At 39.7% G+C, this 18,477-nt stretch overlaps 1 protein-coding gene across 1 annotated transcript in view; it reads left to right on the plus strand.

Annotated features, from left to right (window-relative positions):
- Positions 1-16,496, plus strand: part of prom1a (prominin 1a) — a 53,731-nt gene extending 37,235 nt beyond the window's left edge. Inside the window, exons 17-29 of the mRNA XM_030396188.1 lie at positions 1,878-2,024; positions 3,320-3,391; positions 3,984-4,076; positions 5,269-5,286; positions 6,636-6,689; positions 6,779-6,859; positions 6,942-7,010; positions 7,500-7,589; positions 8,365-8,480; positions 9,148-9,171; positions 11,667-11,769; positions 12,851-12,883; positions 13,414-16,496. Coding sequence (XP_030252048.1) covers positions 1,878-2,024; positions 3,320-3,391; positions 3,984-4,076; positions 5,269-5,286; positions 6,636-6,689; positions 6,779-6,859; positions 6,942-7,010; positions 7,500-7,589; positions 8,365-8,480; positions 9,148-9,171; positions 11,667-11,736 — 834 coding nt within the window. The 3' untranslated portion in view covers positions 11,737-11,769; positions 12,851-12,883; positions 13,414-16,496. The remainder of the gene's footprint in view (positions 1-1,877; positions 2,025-3,319; positions 3,392-3,983; positions 4,077-5,268; positions 5,287-6,635; positions 6,690-6,778; positions 6,860-6,941; positions 7,011-7,499; positions 7,590-8,364; positions 8,481-9,147; positions 9,172-11,666; positions 11,770-12,850; positions 12,884-13,413) is intronic.
- Positions 16,497-18,477: the final 1,981 nt, after the last annotated feature.

An 18,477-nucleotide genomic window follows, 5' to 3' on the forward strand; every position in this document is an offset into this window, starting at 1 on the left:
AACAATGATGACATTATTAAACCGTGACGGTACATTAGATCATTAATAAGCCGGACTGTGTTTATATGATGGCTCAGAACCACCGTGATGTGCGGTAAGTATGATTCTGTGTGTGTTAGTTCTCTAACGACAGTCCTGTTGTGCAATCCAATAGTTTTGTGTTAATCTTCTGCAGTAGCTAGCTGCTAGCTAATTTAGCTAACTACTGTATAATCATCTAAACCAGGCTACTGCTAACAACTTGATCATTTTAGCAACTGATTTTTGTCTGTTGGCTTATTAAATGAAGACACTCACCTGTACATCTGTAAATGATGCCAATATCATAATATTAATTTCAGTGGGATGTTATTTACTCATAATGAGCTCAGTTTCCAGATTCATCGCTTAAGAAAAAGCTTATTTAGATTTAGATTTAGTTGTTGTTGTTGCTAAATCATCCTCAAGCATCACAGCTGATAGCAGGAGCACAAGTACTGTAAGGAAGAGCAATGTAGTGGTTTATTTTATTTACATTGTTAACAATGATATGAAAATGCACCCAGCTGTTTGTATACATTTTTATTTAACACGTTTTTAACAGTTAAGTGCAGAACTTTCCTCCCAACTCTTGAATTAGGTATTTAAACCTTTAACTGAACTAGCAAATGAAATAAGTTTGTACTTTATTTCTTGACAGACATCTGGCAGCCCTTGTATGTATGCAAATATTTTTAATTATGAATAATTTACTTACACCTTAAACTAGGCTTGTCATTCTATGTAAAGTGGATTATATTGTATTTTTTACATTAGGTCATTGGCCGGATGGAGGGGGGGCAGACGTGTCCCGGGGACCAGCAGTTTAATAGAGTATATAGTAATATGTTTAAAACACTTACTGCATTTCTTTGAAAACAATCCCTTTGAAAGACTGTTTGAAAAGCAGGACCTCATGTATACTCAGTAGAAAAGCTTAATATGCTGGACAGTTTTTAGTCTTCGGGGAAATCCAATCCACTCACATACAGTGTCAGTACCATGTCGTCTTGGGACAAACAACTTTCCTGCCAACATTTTTGTTGTTTCCTCTTTATGTCTCCACAATAAAGCGTCGGTTTTGGTGGTGAAATTGCATATTACTATTCAAGACATCCTTTTTGAAAATCATATTTATAAACCAAGGCTGTTTCTCCCTGGTTTTGGTTTTCAGAACAGAAGAAAAAATAAATCGTAATGAACAATATTCCAGTTCTTTGCAGTAATTGAATATTTGTAGTCACTGTAGAGATCTTGCTTCTATTCATGTCTGGCCAGTAAAAGTACTACTCTTGGTCTTAGAACTAGTTGGTGAGGTTTTGCATGAAAATATGTTCATTTAAGGAAAGTGTATTTGTAAAGTACCTTTCGTCTTCAGGGCAATGCAAAATGCTTTGCGTTAGACATAAAATCCATTAAGAAAAGTACTAAAGAAAAGGGTTCTGGGTTCTTCAGAAAAGCATTAACAGCAACTTGCATTTACATTAGAAAGAAAGAATTTCCAAGAACCAACAGCATAAAGAAATACTATTCTAGTGGGACAGTTGGACTTCCATCCAAACCACATTTTTAAGACTTCGGTCACTTTAGTGCCAACATTTGTTTTGCATTTCTGTTGGCCCTTCATTAAGTTAACCACATTTCTGTATATTTACAGTAATTCCCTGTTTCTGCTATACACAGGCTTGAACTGTGATCAATAACTAAGCACTTCTAACAGGCATACAGAGAGAAATGCAGCCATCAGTGCCTAATAGTGATAAAACAACCTTTAATATTGGGATCAACAATCAAGCTATTACGTTTTACCTCCAGGCCTTATTGAACCTAATGCTGTACCTTTTGGTGTGTGTTTCCAGCTCACGAAGGACGTGGTGGGTCAGCTGGACAGTGTTAAGATCGACCTGAGGGGAATAATCCTGTTAGAGGCAGAGGGGAAGCAGAACCTCCTGGACTTCTCTGAAGCAGGGTTGTCAGAAATCAACTACGCAGACTACTTGGATGAGGTGACAAAAGCTCAAAAAGGACATGGAACAAATGTGCATGAATGATAGGAAACTTACAGTTACACACATAAAATCAGAATCAAAGAGAATGAGCTGAAAACAGGCACAAAACACAAGAACGTAAATATGATCTAACTGTTAATCTCTTTGATATTTTGCTGTAAACTGAATCAGCTAAATTGCATTAGGAGGCGTCATGACATCAGTGGAGTGGTATTCGCTCTTTCAATATCAGATCAGTGTAAATATTGATAATAGATTAATCTATACATATACTAATATTATCGCATTACAGTTGCACTTCAATGGTATGTTACCAGAAATAGCTTGGTCCTTAAGGCTCAGCTAAACAGACTCCACCCTGGCTGTCAGTTAACATACAGCAGGCAGCCGTGCTGTTCCTAATAAGAGCTGCAACGTGACACAGTACACTGGGTTCTGCTGAAGACCACTGAAGCTCGATTATCCAAAAGGATTCCTGCCAAGGCAAAGAGTGTGTAGGAACAAGCCAGGACTTGGCATTCCCTGTCTTCTCTAACACTGGCTGTCAGGTTCATTTAGATTTATGTCCTGAGGGAGCAAAGAAAAGAGAGAGGGAGAAAAGCTTTAAGGACTCTGTTGTACCAATTGTCCGGATGCACAACTCACAAACTTTCCAAAAGTCAGAATAAGTTATTTTATTCATAAGTGTTGCAAGGCAATTTTTTGTACTTAAGACAGTAACAGTAAGGCACCATCACATTATTATCAATTCATAAAGCCAATGTAGAGTCCACAGTACGGTCAGATTGCTTTTTTGTGCAGTCATCAGTCCAAAACCCAAAGACTCTCTCAGAAAGCACCCATAAAACTTTGTTAAAAAAAATGACTAAATAAAAGAAATGTTTCCAACCACTTGGTTTAATTGAATAAATTGAGATTAGCAGCTAATAGGATCAATTTGATCTTGGACATCAATGAAGTGCTCTACTTGGTATTACAGAATGGTGAAAGTGGAGTTGTGTTTTTTATCTAGATAATAGATAAATACTTCTCATGACAGTTAAGTTGTTGGATCTGAACATCTCCTCCTTTAGAAAATGCTGCATTGCTGATCTGTTTTTAATACAGCAGCTTATGTCATCAGTATCTTTAACCTTATAGTTGTTCAAAGCTGCAGCTGGATTTTAAAAAAAATGCAGACCAACAAAAACAACACAATGCACAAAAATAGAAGAAACAACATTCTAATTATGTAGCTTAAACATTACTACTTAGAGAAGAATATTTACTATGTTCTTCCTGTTTATCCTCAGGTCAACAAAGGAGTCACTGTGATGGATCTGCTCTCATTTGCCAGAGAGCTGGAGGCCCAGACAGACCTCATGGTAAGAACACCTTGGTTTTGTTTATACAAACATCAACTCAGGTAAATCAGACTATGTGCCTGAGAACTAAAGAAACACTGTGAAACTGCCTGTGTGTTTACAATGCCATGTGGGAGCACTTTGGTGGATGTCAGTGTTCTTAATCTCCGAGCTCAGCATGTGTTAACACAACAGCTCTGCCTAAATAGAGACAGAGTCTCAGGGAGCAGTTTGACTCTGCCGTTCCTTCAGGTGGTTTCAGGATTGTAGCAGAATGTATTTATTCACCTTTAAAAACTGTGAATCCTGTAGAATCGTCCAGAAGGAAGATGCTCATGGTTAGTTGTATTTAAAGTAGGAACCTATTAAAGAAAGAAGTTATAGCATCAAGTTTTGGTGCTTCATGAGGCCTTACTCATAATTAGGAACAGTTTTCCCATTAAGTGCATATTTTTGTGCACCTGGTACTGACTGTATTCCTCTTGAATAATAGAGTTATCTCATGATCTCTGCTCTGATTATCCTTTTTGTAGTTTATGAGCTAAAAGAACCTTTCAGTGTTTTGACAAATGATATTTCACCAAAATTCCTTGTTTTGCTTTGTGTGTTTCAGCCCAGAGGTGCTCTGCAGACCGCTCTGAAAGGCCACATCGGCACTCTGCGGCAGATCCACAATCAACAGATCATCCCCATGGAGCAGGCCATGGTAATGCCTCACTGTGTGTCTCTGTTTTCTGTTCTGATAATCATGCTGGCTGACCTTTTTGGTTGAAGAGATGAACTGATATGACATCAAGATTAAAATATTCACAATGGAGGGTGAGGGTCGGAGTTAGTCTAACCCTAACCCTAGACTTGTGCTCTACACAAAGTTTTCAATTTGTATGTTTTTACCGCATAATATTTGTCCGTTGTCAGTCGTACAGAAGTCCAGCATAGAAGTGGCATGCACCAATGTTCTCAGCCACAGAGGCCTCAAAAGACCAGAGTGCACTGCAGCCACAGGGCACTGTGTGTTCTGGCTGACAGATGCATTATGTTGTAAAGAATGTCTAGCTCTTTTGTTCCAGTTGCAGGTAGATGCAGTACACCCTCATCTGTCCTTCGCTGGGGGGCTGACTAAACACACTCTGGCAAATTTGGGAATTTGGGAAGATTAATAACTTCATTAGCAGAAGACTGAGGGAAAAGTAAGAAACAACCAGAACTAAGTATCCAAAAGTGGATTCCCCCTGATGAACGAGTGGAGCAGCTTATGAGACAGATTCCTTCAGCAGTTAGTAGAGACCAAAAAAGGAGCTAAAAGAAAGTGACCACTGGACTTGCTTTCATAACTTAGCTGCAAACATGACTCTAAATGAATGATAATGTTGCTTTGTGTGCTTAATGTTGCCTGTAAATAAGGTAACACTTTGTAAAGGTAACGTCGGGCTGGTTGCTCTGCCGCTCTGCTCCAAATAAAGCAGTTTCAGAGAAAGTCTACAAAATGAATCTCTGCTCAGAAGAATGATTCACCTGTCAACGTCTGTTATGCATCGTAGTGTAACTTTGTATGCCGGAGCAACAGAGTAGGAGTCATTGGTGTATAACCATTGTGCTAATGTCTTTTTAAGAGAATGGTATCATCTTTTACAGAGGAAGAATATTTCAGCATCATCAAAAGCAGAGCGTTTTTGACCCTCAGGCATGTGTCATCAAACATGTCATGTCTGTGAAAAACAAATTAAATATTCAGTTTTCCTTTCTCTGTCAAAGGCAATGCCATTCGTTTGAATAACACAGATTTACAGCTACTTGCAATTGAGACAAGCAGTGATGCACTTCCACACAGCTTTTACAACAGATTTTTATGTTTTTCTTTGTTGTTGTTTTTTGCTTTTTCTTCTTTCTACTTCAAGAAATATGTTAGAGCGAGGGTAAGCAGAAGTGTGTCCATCTTGTGTATTTAGTGTCCCGTTTGTTTTTTTGGGAGATATTTTATCTCATAGATGACGTAGTAATCTGAGAAGATATATCTCATTTTGGGTGGTACTGTATGATAATGTGTGTGTGTTCTTGTATTTACATTCACATAAAGATCATATTCTCTATGGTGTGGAACATGAAGGGGTTTGTGCCAAAATACGGTGAAATATTCACTTTAGGAAGAGACATGTTACTTTAAAGGTCCCATATTATGCTCTTTTTAAGGTGTGTATTTTTATTTATTATTAAAATAAACTACGAACATGCTTTAATGTTCAAAATGTGCAGATTTTGCTCAAACTGTCCATTGTAGCAGTACCTCTATTCATCCTCTGTCTGAACACTCAGTTTTAGCCCCTGTTTCTTCAAGGTCCCCCTCCTGAAAAACCCAGTCTGCTCTGATTGGTCGGCTCTCACAGGCCTGAACAGGCACTACACACATTCTTAATCAGCACTGCTGGTGCTTTTGTAACCATGGCCCAGCTAAAAGCAAGCAAGCCACCAGGATCAGCGACTGGCTTTGAAACCAATATGACATAGAGGCCAAATTGTGAAATTACAACATTACTTTTCCCGTCAGCTTATATTGTGAAAGTAGCAGCTGTACAACATTGGACAAATGATTTGAGCACCCTGCAAAATGACTCATTTGCTATGATGTTAGTTATCAAGTATTCAAGTTAGCAGAGGGCTAAACAGGAAGTTAGCTGCTCAGAAGACAGAAGTCTCGAGTGCACATACTTTATAGGATGGACAGTTTGGAAGAATTAAACCTTTTGGCTTCAGGTGCCACTGAGAAACTTTCATATAATGAACAGAGCTCTCACAGTTTCCTGATTCCACTTATGAGATCCACGGCAGTGTAGCTGAGGACTGTGACATCACAGAAGTCCTGACATCTCATTTGAAAGCAACTTTTCTGACTACAGCCTCTGTTCCGTTATCTGGATTGAGCTGTGCTGTGTAAATACTTGTTCAATATGGGACCTTTGATTCAGTCCTTCATTTGGTAACAACTCTGTCTCTTCCGTCATTGGTGGAAAATGAAGAGAAAACTTTCAATTGAAACATACAGTGTATTTCAGCAATTGTATCAAAGTTATGTGGATATTTCATTTTGGAACAAATTCTTCTGCATGCCAGTAATGAAAACAGACAACTCATAAAGTGTTAGTTTTGTTCTTGCCTGTTCTGTTTGTGGTTCAGTGGCGTTTTCAGTTGTGAAAGTGACTCTTGACTGCATCTCCTGACCTGCAACACTGCTGATGTTAACTTGTGCTCTTAATTTTACTTTTTAAAGAGCGCGTTGAACCAGAGCATGAGGTTCCTGGAGAGAACAGCCTCAGACCTGCCTGTAAGTAAACCATCCTTTCAGTCTGAATCCTGTATCGAGGCGTAGATTAAGCCTTCAACTGATCAATATCTGTCACTTATGCTCTACAGAATAAAGTTCTAGCAGTTCTTGATGCCATTGAAGCTGCCCAGTACCTCATCTCCCAGAATGCTACACATTTAATCAACCGGGTAACTAAAGAATCACCTGCTTTGTTTATATTCTCAATTTGTGAACAGTCTGTAACCCACATCATGTCTCAATCTTCTTCAGGAAACAGGAAAATTCACAGCGACCATCACCGGCTACTTCCATCAATACATAGAATGGGTCAAATCCTCTGTAAGTGTTGAAGTGTTGACTTAAACGTTGAGTCCAATAATCATCTTAGTGAAAACCAAACACTGGTGTGGCACAGAGAGCTGTGTGCTGGCAGGAAGACTTTTGCATGTTGCATAAGAGGAGGAGTAAGTATAGGAGAGACGAATATAACAGTTACAACCCCTATAAATCTGAGGAATTTGCTTTGTGGCACATTGGTTTCTGCTGTAGTTAACTTAAGGAATTCAAAACAAAGTAAATGAGACGTGTTTGAAGCCTGAAGCTTTTCTGATCTCAGAGTCAGAACAGTTCAATCAGAATTATATTGTTGTTTTTCAAGAACAAAGACGTATTTTGCAATGAGCAGTGACTCTTTGACCCAATAGCCTGCTAACACAGCAGGACTTCATGTCATCAAGGAGCAAACAGCAACAGTGTTACTGCTGATACACAGTGTGTGTTCCAGAATGTGTGTGTGTCTGTTCACTGTTTATATCTTCCTCTCTGTAGTTGGCCCTGGAGGTTGCACCTTGCAAGCCTTTCAGCAACATGGTGGACACAGCAGAAATCATTACTTGCAGTTTCTTGGTGGACTCCATGGTAATTATATCTGAGATACGGCCAAACAAAACCGCGTTCAAACAGCAGTGGGACTGTTTTAAAAGAGCACTGTGGTTAGCTGCAGCTTATCGGAGTTGGATAAATCATAGCGGATTTACTGAAATCTGTTTTGGTCATCTTATGAAATAAAGTTTGCATAGAAACTTTTCAAATGTGACATCATACAGTACATGCCACTTGTGTTTGTCACAGCCTGTAAGAAACACAGTGTGCCTGTTTATGATAGTGGATATAAAGCCAGGCAGCAGTTTAACATTTTAACAGCCTGAATACAGTCTGACCCTGCAGCACGCGGGAACGAGGTCGGAACTGAAACAAAAGAAAACTTTAGGTCATTTGAATCTTGGTTTGTCATCATACATGTATAAGTAAGATATATTACTAATTTTAGCAGATTATGTTTTTCATCCAAATATGCATGAAACAGACATTTTTTGCTTTATTTTCTGACTGGTTTCAACAACATTTTGTTGGGCTGCAGCTTGTGAGTGACCATAAATGTGGATATTATTTATTATTTTCTGTGGTATAAAAAGAGTCTTTTTTTAATTCTAGTTTTGTGACAACCTCAGCATGAGGTCAAGTCTTTCAAATTGCTTGTTATTCCCCGAAAATGTCCCAAAAGACAAAGAAAAGAACCTAGAACTTGAGAATATTTAGCATTGTTGTTAGGAAAATGACCTGAGTGAATAATGTAATGTGGATCAACTAACTGATTAATTGATTAAGCTGTAATTGCCTTTTCTTTCCTCAGAACACATTCTGGATGGGCCTGGGCTGCAGCACTCTCTTCCTGCTCCCAAGCATCATCCTTGCAGTAAAACTCGCCAAGTACTACCGCAGGATGGACACAGAGGATGTTTACGATGAGTGAGTACTTGTTATTCTATCACTTCTATACAACTGTATATACAATCACACACATACAGACATTAATTTTAAAGGTCAATATTTAATAGAAAAGATATGATATCCTTAAATGGTTGCAGGACATCCTTCTTTTCTGTAGCTTCTTCTGCAAGTAATATCTAGCTGCGCTGCAAATAATGAGGAGCAATTTAACTCTTCAGTTTGTATTTTGCTAATATACTTATTTGAATATTATTTGATAACATTATTTTGGTTTTACTTAGTGGAATTTGAGTTCCCTTTTGTCGCAGTCGCTCTGCTGGTTTATTGTTGATTTATTCTCTCCTCCCTTCTCTCTTCTTTGTAGTTCCTCTGTTTCTGGGACTTGGCATTTTACTTTGTGATAACCATTTCTACTATTTCCATCTTCCATATCCTTCATTTTTTGGTGTCATTCCCCTCTGTCAAGCACTTGGCACTTTACAAAGAAACATTGGCGCATTTGTCAATTCATATTTCTTCTTCATGCACCTTTTTTTCACCGTCACTGGACTCCATAATCACACCTGTCTCGATCAGTGGCGCCTCACCATGTGATCTGTGCTGGATTACAGGCAACTCTCTGGTGCATTTCTATCACTGAACACTTCAATAACATTTTTATGTTGTTTTTTGTGTATCTTTATAGCATTGAGACAATTCCCATGAAAACGTAAGACCGTTTACTCCACCTCCCTCTCCCTCTCAACTTATTTCACTCTGTGCTTTTCTCTGGATCTTGTACATAAAACTGTTTACTAAATTCTTGGTGCTGGTTGACGTTTTTAAGCTTGGAATTGCTCTTATGGGTGGATGGTGTGGCTTCTTGTCGTGTGCTACCTTTGAAAGTGCCCCTTACCTTTCATGAAGGGCTCTTGCATTCATTACCTTACAAGTCCACCTGCTTTTTGTAAGATTTAGTGTAAATAAAACACTCTGGTTTGTACTCAAAAAAATATTCATCTCCTTACATTCTTGCAAAGTTTGACTACTTAAAAAGAGCATTTTTACTCCTGAAGTTTGATCAGCATGCCGTTTCTCTCACATTACATTTGTCATCCCTTTTTTTTTTATGTTCACAATATTTTGTTTTCAGTATGGAAATTGGTAATAATGGTTATCATAGTGAGCGCTCACAAGGTATCCCAAATCCTATGATGACAAGGTAAACGCTATAATAATCTTACTGCATGCTATGGCGGTGGAGGCATGCCTGGGGATGTGGGTGTGTTCACAAGAATAATGACGTGGCCGACACAGTGCATGCCTGAGGGAGTTCATTCATTGCACACACACTTAGGCAAACACAGGCACGCATACCAGTTATGGTCAAGTTGAACAACACGATAGCTGACCAGTAATGGAAGCTTTATCAGAAGACATCTGATATGACGTCTTTTTAATGCTCAGAAAAATGTGTCTGTGTGATAAGTATGGAGTCCAGCTCAGCATAAAGACTGGAAGCAAGGTTGTGTCCTGTTTTTGATTTAATAAAATCTGCTTACCGACCCCTCTTGAGCGTACATTAACACAGTGGAATTGGAACAAGGCTAAAAAACAGCGATATGACCTCCGACCCTGCTGAAACTCTGTCTTTGAACTCTGACAATGGGAACAGAAGGTCTCAGGAACATGGTGTCTTAAGAACATTAGACCCTTGAAAAGCGGAATTTTAGGAACAGAAGACCACAGGTTATGTACAGATTACACAAACATAGTGTTTAATTATTATTAATTAATGTGTTTGTAATTATATGTTTGATCTGTGGAAAAAGCCTAGCTGCTTTCAGTCTCTATGCTAAGCTAAGCTATCTGTGTCCTGAGCTAAACTCTGTATTTAATGCACAGACATGAGATCAGTGTGTCTGCTGTTGTACATTTTTTTCCTCAGTCTGTCTTTTAACATTGTTGATACTATTACTTCTCTCTGTCTTGTTGCCAAATCTTCTGCTGTGTGGTTTTGTGGGAATCGAGCATGTCACTAACATACTGCATGCTATGTGTGTGCACTGGAATGAAACATCTTCCTGTTTCCTCTCGTTTAGAGTCAGCCAAACTCCCATGAATGTACACCTGATCATTTTGTTCAGAGAGAGGCAAGCATGTCAAGCTTTGGTGTGATGATGGGAATGCTGCTCCTTTGATTTCTAACTGCATGTTTTAATGTATTTTTAAGTTGCATTTGGACGAGGATGTGTTTGGACAGCCAGCCTACTGTAACAGAAACTATAGGAAGAGAGCAAAACAGCTAAATTACAGAGAAGCCCAGACATCAGCTGGTCTTTGCTTCCACAATTACCCTTTACGACATCTTTGAAATGTATTGAACTTGTGGAGTTTTATTCCAGAAGAGCAATTGAACTATTTTCTGGGTGTTGACAAACAAAAACGTTTGAAGGTTTCTTGGTTTGAACATGAAACACTGGAATGAAACTTACAAACCACTAAAACTCAGGAATACTTTTAAAGGGGCACCGAGTAATCTACGTATATCCTCCTTCATCGACAAACACGAGCTACTGAAAGACTGACGCTTCACATTCCTGTTTCTTTTTAAACCATGTTAACCTGTGAAGTGACAAACAAAGAAGCCATGTTTACACAGCAGGAGCACGTGTCGGGTTTTAAAGGTCCAGTATGTAGGATTTAGGGGGAACTATTGGAATAAAATACAGAGGGAGCAGGTCCATCTTTCTACAGTAGCCCAGAACGGACAAACAAACACTGGCTTTAGAGACGTCCTTTAGTGTTCTTCATGTTTTTATCAGGTTGAAACAAGCACTGAATCCTACACACTGGTCCTTTAAACAACCTCAACCTGACGGAAAATCCGTCCAGCTAACCTGCAAATATGAAAGGCAGAAATCTCAGAACCTGGTGAAATAATTCTTGCATCATTATTGATCAGTGACCATCAACCCCACTAATGTAATTATTTTCCTCCCTCCAGGAGAGACTAGATTTACTTGCTGCCCCTTTAAGTGTCGGTTGAGTTTATCAGTGAGAGGATGTTGATGAAGCTGTTCTGCTCTCTGCCTTATGAAACTCTCGTGCTGCTTCTCTTCTCCAGGTAACAAAAAGAGAAGCAGACGAGGGTTTTTTAACAAAATGGTGACAGTTGAATTTCTTATGTGTTAACGTTGTGCCGTGGTGTGTTCCCACTCGTAGCATCCCTACATATGACACAATGAACAGGTTCCCGCGGGCCTCGGCTCCTCCGAGGCACATCGACTGGTGACAGAGAGCCGGCTCTGGTTCTGGCTCCTGAAAGGTACTGGAAACCTTCACCTCAGACTTCTGCTTCTCTAACATTATTTTAGTCTTTTCTCTCTTTAACGTTGTTTATGTTTTTGCACAGCGGTCATCTTGTTTGTCTGCCGTCACCCTGCCATCGATCTCTCGCCCCTTCTGTTTTTAATCTCATGTCTTTATATTCCTTCATGCACCTCTAACCCTCTAACACCTCTTTACAGCTTGTTTTAGGGCTTTTCTGCTTACAGTGACTTTGCAGGAAAACCATCATGGTGAGAGTTGCTAATTTTGGAATCACTAACAAACCGTGAATGTCCTCACAGTGTTTACATGTGACTGCTTGTGACTGCTTAGTCAGTGTGCTGCAGAGGAGAGATGCTGAATTCACCATTTTGTCTCAGCTTGATGTTTATTGAAGATAACATCATTTGCTTCTAAAAACTGCCTCGTTCACAGAGCGGTCAGGAACCTGTCAGACCAGCTCTGTGCTGTTACACGGACATTTATTTTTTAGTCATGGTGAATTCTTGAAATTATTTCAAGTATTTTAACTCTTCATTTACTGTCATGAATGACAAAGACAAGCAGGAAATGATTATCAATATAGATGCAGATTCACTTTCTTATTGATTAAGCAGCCGGGATCAATTGCCTTTCAAGCCATTTGTGAACCAATCTCTGTTCTCGTGCCATGGTTCTAGATACAAGGACCAATCACACGTATATTAGTTATTATGATCTAAACCACCTTACGTACAATATGAAGCTCGATGAAACACTGTCTCTGCCCCTCATTGACTCGATATTAAGGAAAGAACAGGTGAGGAGATGGAGTGTAACGTTACCTGTCCTGAGGGAAACACATCATTCTCAGCCGGCAGTAAAGGACTGAATCAATAGTTAGATTGATGTCAGCAGCACAAGGATCCTCGCAGTCTTTGAGAACTCTGGAGTTTCATGAAAGTCTCACTGACAACCCAGCCAGAGCTGCATGAATCTCCTGAGCAGCCACAAGAACAAAGAGATGATACAGTACGTGTTGAATTATTCACCCAATATTTAAAAACTAACTCATTTTTCTCCAATATTTGTCTTCCCAGTGCCATCGAAATCTGGAACTAGGATTCACCACAGTAAGTTTCCTCCTGCTTTTCTTTCCATTTTAGATTGTGGCCATTAAGCTGAGGTACAATTGATCCAGCAGCAGAATGGGCTCCGATTCTCAGATCAATAGTGTGAAATATAACGGTTCAGAGCCATTGTGGTTAACACACCTATTTAACAAGTCATTTGTTCTTGTATCGAGTCTAAAAATCTATTTTCCTTAAGAAGAAGTCTGCCAAATGAGAGTTTGTAACAATTCTGCATTTCAAAGCAGTTTCAGCTGAATGGAGGATTCTCAGTATCGAGGCTGACGTGATTTGTGTTGGAAACAAGTGAGATTATTCTGTGTGTCTGTTCAAACTCTCAGAATGAGGATTGATCAGTGCAGGTTTATGTGATTAGTCAGACACAAAGAAACACAAGTTGTACTTTAACTTTTCCTAAACTGGAGCAAGTGCAGCAATATGCCTGTTTAATAATGTGTGAAGATAAATAGATATGTTTGGTGTATGTTTGGTGTACTAATCAAAACCTTTATTTTGTTCCATCCATGTTCCAGCTGTTTGTTTCACGAGCCCTCGGACCAGAAGAAGCTCGATTAAGCTGGTTTCCTTAAAACAGAAGAACACACAGAGTCCTTTGGATGTTTTTGACTTCGACCTCCTCATCCGGGCAGATCGTCGCCTGCAGTTCAGTCCTTTTCCTCCAACGTCGTCTGAACCCCTCCAAGACACTCTGGCTGCAGGACATCAGACTTCTCCCTCAGCTTCAATCTGAGCCAGGCTTGTTCTGCATCTTTCACAGGACCGCTGCGTCTGCGTTTACATTTGTTCGGACACAAAATCGAAGCTGAAAATACACTCAGCAAGAGGACACGACAATAACTGTGATGCCTGTTTATTTTACTGTTTTTAATGTGCTTCAGAAGACAGTGGCTGAAAGGTCAGTCGAGGCCGTTTCTCCTGCACCTCACTGGATGTCTCACACTCCACCGAGCAGCAGTGTGAAGCTTAATGTCTGAGGACTGGACGATACCAACACATACAGGAACAGCTGCTTCCCTGGTGGACTTTTGTGATTAATATGAGGAAATTTAGCATGATTTTAAAAAAAGAAAATGTTTACAATATTACAAAACATCCACAGTTTGACTAGTTTGGGGAAAATTGCAAATGACTGGTTGCCTTTCAGATGTGTGTCACCTGGTGTTTAGACAGATGTGCTCAGGGAAAATCCAGCCCAGACACTTACACTGTTAAAGAAACATCGACCTGAGATTTTAAACGTTTATTAACACTTTCATTTTTACTTTAAGTTTTTTAGCATAGTCACTTTTCCTTAACCTGTGTCAGCTTCTTTTGTGTCAGGTCTTAATTTACTACATTTCCCAGAATGCCTTTAAACAACCCATAAAATTATAAAAAGTGAGACAAACTTATAATCAGAACTTAAATAGTGTCTATTTTTTTACATATTGCTACTTTGTGGTTTCAATTTTTTTCTGTGAAGTTACTTTTTAAAATCAGGCAATTTGTAGTCGTAGCTCCTCCCACCAGGTGTTGTGTCAGTAAAGAGAAGGACTGTACCTGAAACTTTCTGACCTCTAAGAATTTCTAGGTTGTATATAAGATTTTTAACCTCTTCTGGACCAAACAACTATTTGCTGTGTAAAACCAGAGCTGGTGATTGTTGGTAGACAAACTAATCAAAGACAGTTTGTGAGTTTTATTTGGTTCATATCAAGTTTAGATTTAGGAAGTTTATGATGATCTGTGAGGTAAAATAGCTGTTTTTGTTAATGGAGTCTGGTGGGAGGGAGGAGGGCTGTGCCAGGTAGAAAGGGGGCGTGGCCAACATCTAGGGGCTGACAATGTATAAAACCTTTAGGAGAAATCACACAGATTACAGAAGACATTCAGGATGTGTTTTATATCTTTATTTTTAATAATAACCTTGGAGCCTCACATTTATCTTTGGACCGCTTTGGGACTCTTCCCTTTAGGCTGGATACGATGAATCAGACTAATGGTGATTAATCACAGCAGTACCAACAATACAACAACAAACAATGAGATCCATTTAGACCATTTTACCAACAGTGTAAGTGTTCATGGTGGACTTTCCCTTTAAATCACATGATTAAGGCTTCGTGTCGGGCTCACAGTTCGTTCCACAGGTGATGAATTAACAACACACACCATCATGTTGAATTCACTGACATGACAGTTGAGATCTGTCTTGCTTTCAAAGTGATCACATATGTTTAAAATGGAGAAAAACTTTCTCAAGCCAAATTGTTTTTTACCGTAGGTCTCAGGTCTTTAGCGGTCCATCAGTTATGTGCTTGTGTCTGCTTTTTAAACCCCTCGGTAGCTTTGGATACATACATTTAAAAGATATTGAACGAGTGAATGTATTCAAGAGCTATTTTTTGTTATTTTGTATTTCTTTACTGATGATGTTGGCTGAGGAATATGCAGAATTTATCACTACAGCATTTGGGCAAGCCGATCCAGTTATCCCACCCACCTCCCCTCCGTGTTTACAGGTCAGATTTGCAGCTGCTGTCAGCGTCTGGTGAAAAGTTAGACAATCCAGTCATGGGCCGAGCGAATGCTGTCAATCAAGTAGTCGAAAACCAGTAGAATGAGTTGCACAGTTGATGGTGTCGACGCACACTGTGAAAAAATAATGTCCATCTTAACGGAATTTTGAGTAACTGTCTCTGAGGACGCCAACAGTGAAGTAGCAGAATAAGCTAGCCTACAGTAAATACCTAACGTAAGGGTTTAGACTACTATAATATGTTCTAGATTAACTTGTGTCAAAAACTGTGAACGAGATGAAATAAATGAAGACATTACAATGTTTACACCTCACATTTGTGATTATAGGAAAGAGCCGACACGATTTTAGAGTACTTTCCTCTTTCCTTTTTTAATTTACCCCACAGACTGACACTAAATATCCAGGCTAGTAAGCTAGCTGCTACAGCTAGCTCATATAGGTACGACTATACATGAACAGTACTGCATACTAGTGTGTACATGTGGTAGTTTGTTGCATGGCTTTATTGAGAGATGACAGGAAACAGGGTGGGGGAGGGGTGACATGCAGCAGGCCGGGCCGGGCCGGGCCGCGCCGCTGCAGCGAGGCAGAACCTCTGCACATGTGACGCCCGCTCTACCAACAGAACTAATGGGCGCCCCAGTACACATGTGATAGTTTACAGACTGTATTCTGTATTTAAAAAAATGAATAAAACCTTGCAATGATGTAAATTAAAAATGGCTTCAGTTAGCATAAGTTCAGCCTTGTTGAAAGTTTTTTTTAACCTGTTTCTTGTTAAGATGGACATTTTTTAAGTCTGTGTGCTCACTTTGACAGGACTATCATGAGTTTCTTGTCTGCTAGAGTCTGGATGTGACCCGTCATGGGAGAAAAGTGGTATGATTACTCCAAGTGCTTAAACTAGATATATCTTGTAGGCCTGTGTGAAGTCTGGATGGAGGCCGTCAGTGGTCACTGGTGGAACTGCGATGCTGCAGAGTTTGGCACTGATGGAGCCACTGAAGAGGAACTTTTTATGTGCTGGTGAAAAGAGAGTGTATAAATTGTGAATAAACTTTGAAATTCAATGTATTGTTATTTTATTGTCATTCTTTATTTCAGTGTTGTTAACATTGTAGTGCCGAACAGCTTCTAAGCAGAGTTTCAGTTTTAAAGAGACGATTATAGTTTTAATGTTTTCCTGCACAGACAGAAGCTCGTCTCTCCTACAGAGAACACGGCTCCTGAAACGCCTCTCCAGCAGTCCCGCCTTTATTCCTGTGACTTTGTGACATCACATAACCTCACTAACACATTTGCATGATTTATGCCTGGTGGCTAGTTTGGCAGTACAAACTGACTCAGAACAGCTGCTCTGTTAGCGGTGCTGGCTCAGGCGTGCGTGAGCTGACCAATCAGAGCAGACTGGGTATTCCTTCAACAGTGTTTGAGAAAACTGATGTGTTTTTTGAACACTAAAGTATTTAACTATTCTAGCAACCCAAAGTAACATTATGAACCTGAGTATCATACAAGCACAACAGTGTTCTGCTGAAATGAGTGTATGACAGATGTTGTTCTGTCTTCTGTAAAACAAATGACCTGTAACAGGAGACATTGTGCTCACAGTGCATCTGAAGACACTAACACAACGCTGCACATTCTAATGTGGTGCTGCCGCTGCCCAGCAGAACCCACTTGTTTGCGTTACTGGTCAGCTATTTTCAATAGGAGATGATTATCTCCTTCCATAAGCTTCGCTCTGAGGTTTTTTCTCAGCAGTACGTGAATGAACGCCAGCAGCAAAACCACACATGCCGACTCATTCCTCCTAAACAGTCTCGTATAGGAGAACAAAAAATAAAAACACTTGGAAACACAGAAGCAGCGGTTCAGAGGAAATCTATTTTACTGTGTTTGTTTGCACACCAGACGCGGTGTTGGAAGGTTTTCTTCTGGTTCTGAACATGTTGTACGTAACTTCATGTACAGACCAGCTTTAGCTCGAGGGGCTAAACATGAACTTACCAGCAGGAGCTCCAGTGCTGTAACATTATGTACTTAAAGCATCTCTGGAGAAAAGTACTGACACATTTAATTGCATTATATTTTTTACTGTAACGAGGAAAACTCACTAATTGAGATAGAAGAGAAAATGCTACATATATTATATATTATTGAGTGTGTATCAAATGTGTCTTTTTCTTTAATTTATCTGTTTTTGACAAGTTGAATAGATTTATTTCACTGGAGAAAGTCTCTCCTCTCAGTATATACACACACATATTATATATGCACAGCAGGAAACAGCACACTTTGTATTTGTATGAAAGTTACATCAGACTGTCTGTCAGTGAAACTGCTGCAATCTCAAGCAGACAGAAAGCGTCAGGGGTTCGAGGAGACAGGATTTAAAGTGTTTAGCAGCTCAAGAATTTCATATCAAAAAAAGAGAAGCGTTCGTCCTCCTGGTGACGAAATGACATGAAAGTCACACACACACACACACACACACACACACACACACACACATTATGTGACAATGTGCGTTTTGGATGCTACAATTCTTTTCAGTCCACTTGCTGAAGCTAAATCTCTTCCTGATGTGCCGACTGCTCATAATGGGACCTTTTTCTGCAGAATAAAGCCATCTGAGACGCTCTCCTCTCCATCAGACCAGACGCCCACGCTGCTCTCACACAGTCACTTCTTGTCCTTTTTAATGGCACAGGAACTACTGACCACACACACCACACTGAACTTAGCCTGGCATGTGCGAGTGACTTCCACTCACGTTTCCTTGCGGCTGTGCCGTCTAATTGTGTTTATGTTTGGAGGAAATGATAGGCTTCACTGCCTGCTTCTGAGCTCCAGCTGCCTTTTAAAACAGGCACAACTTGAGGCTTCAGGCGGCTCGTTTACATGAGTGAATTCTCAGACACAACACATTTCTTTATAATTGAGATGCAGTCAGCAGACGCGGGAGGATTATCCAAAACTATGTTGTTTGCATGATTACATGAACCCTCTGGCAAGAAAAATGTGTGAGAAATTGTTCTTTCAGATGAAACTG

Source organism: Sparus aurata, chromosome 18 (genome assembly GCF_900880675.1).
Source record: "Sparus aurata chromosome 18, fSpaAur1.1, whole genome shotgun sequence".
Taxonomy (NCBI): Eukaryota; Metazoa; Chordata; class Actinopteri; order Spariformes; family Sparidae; genus Sparus; species Sparus aurata.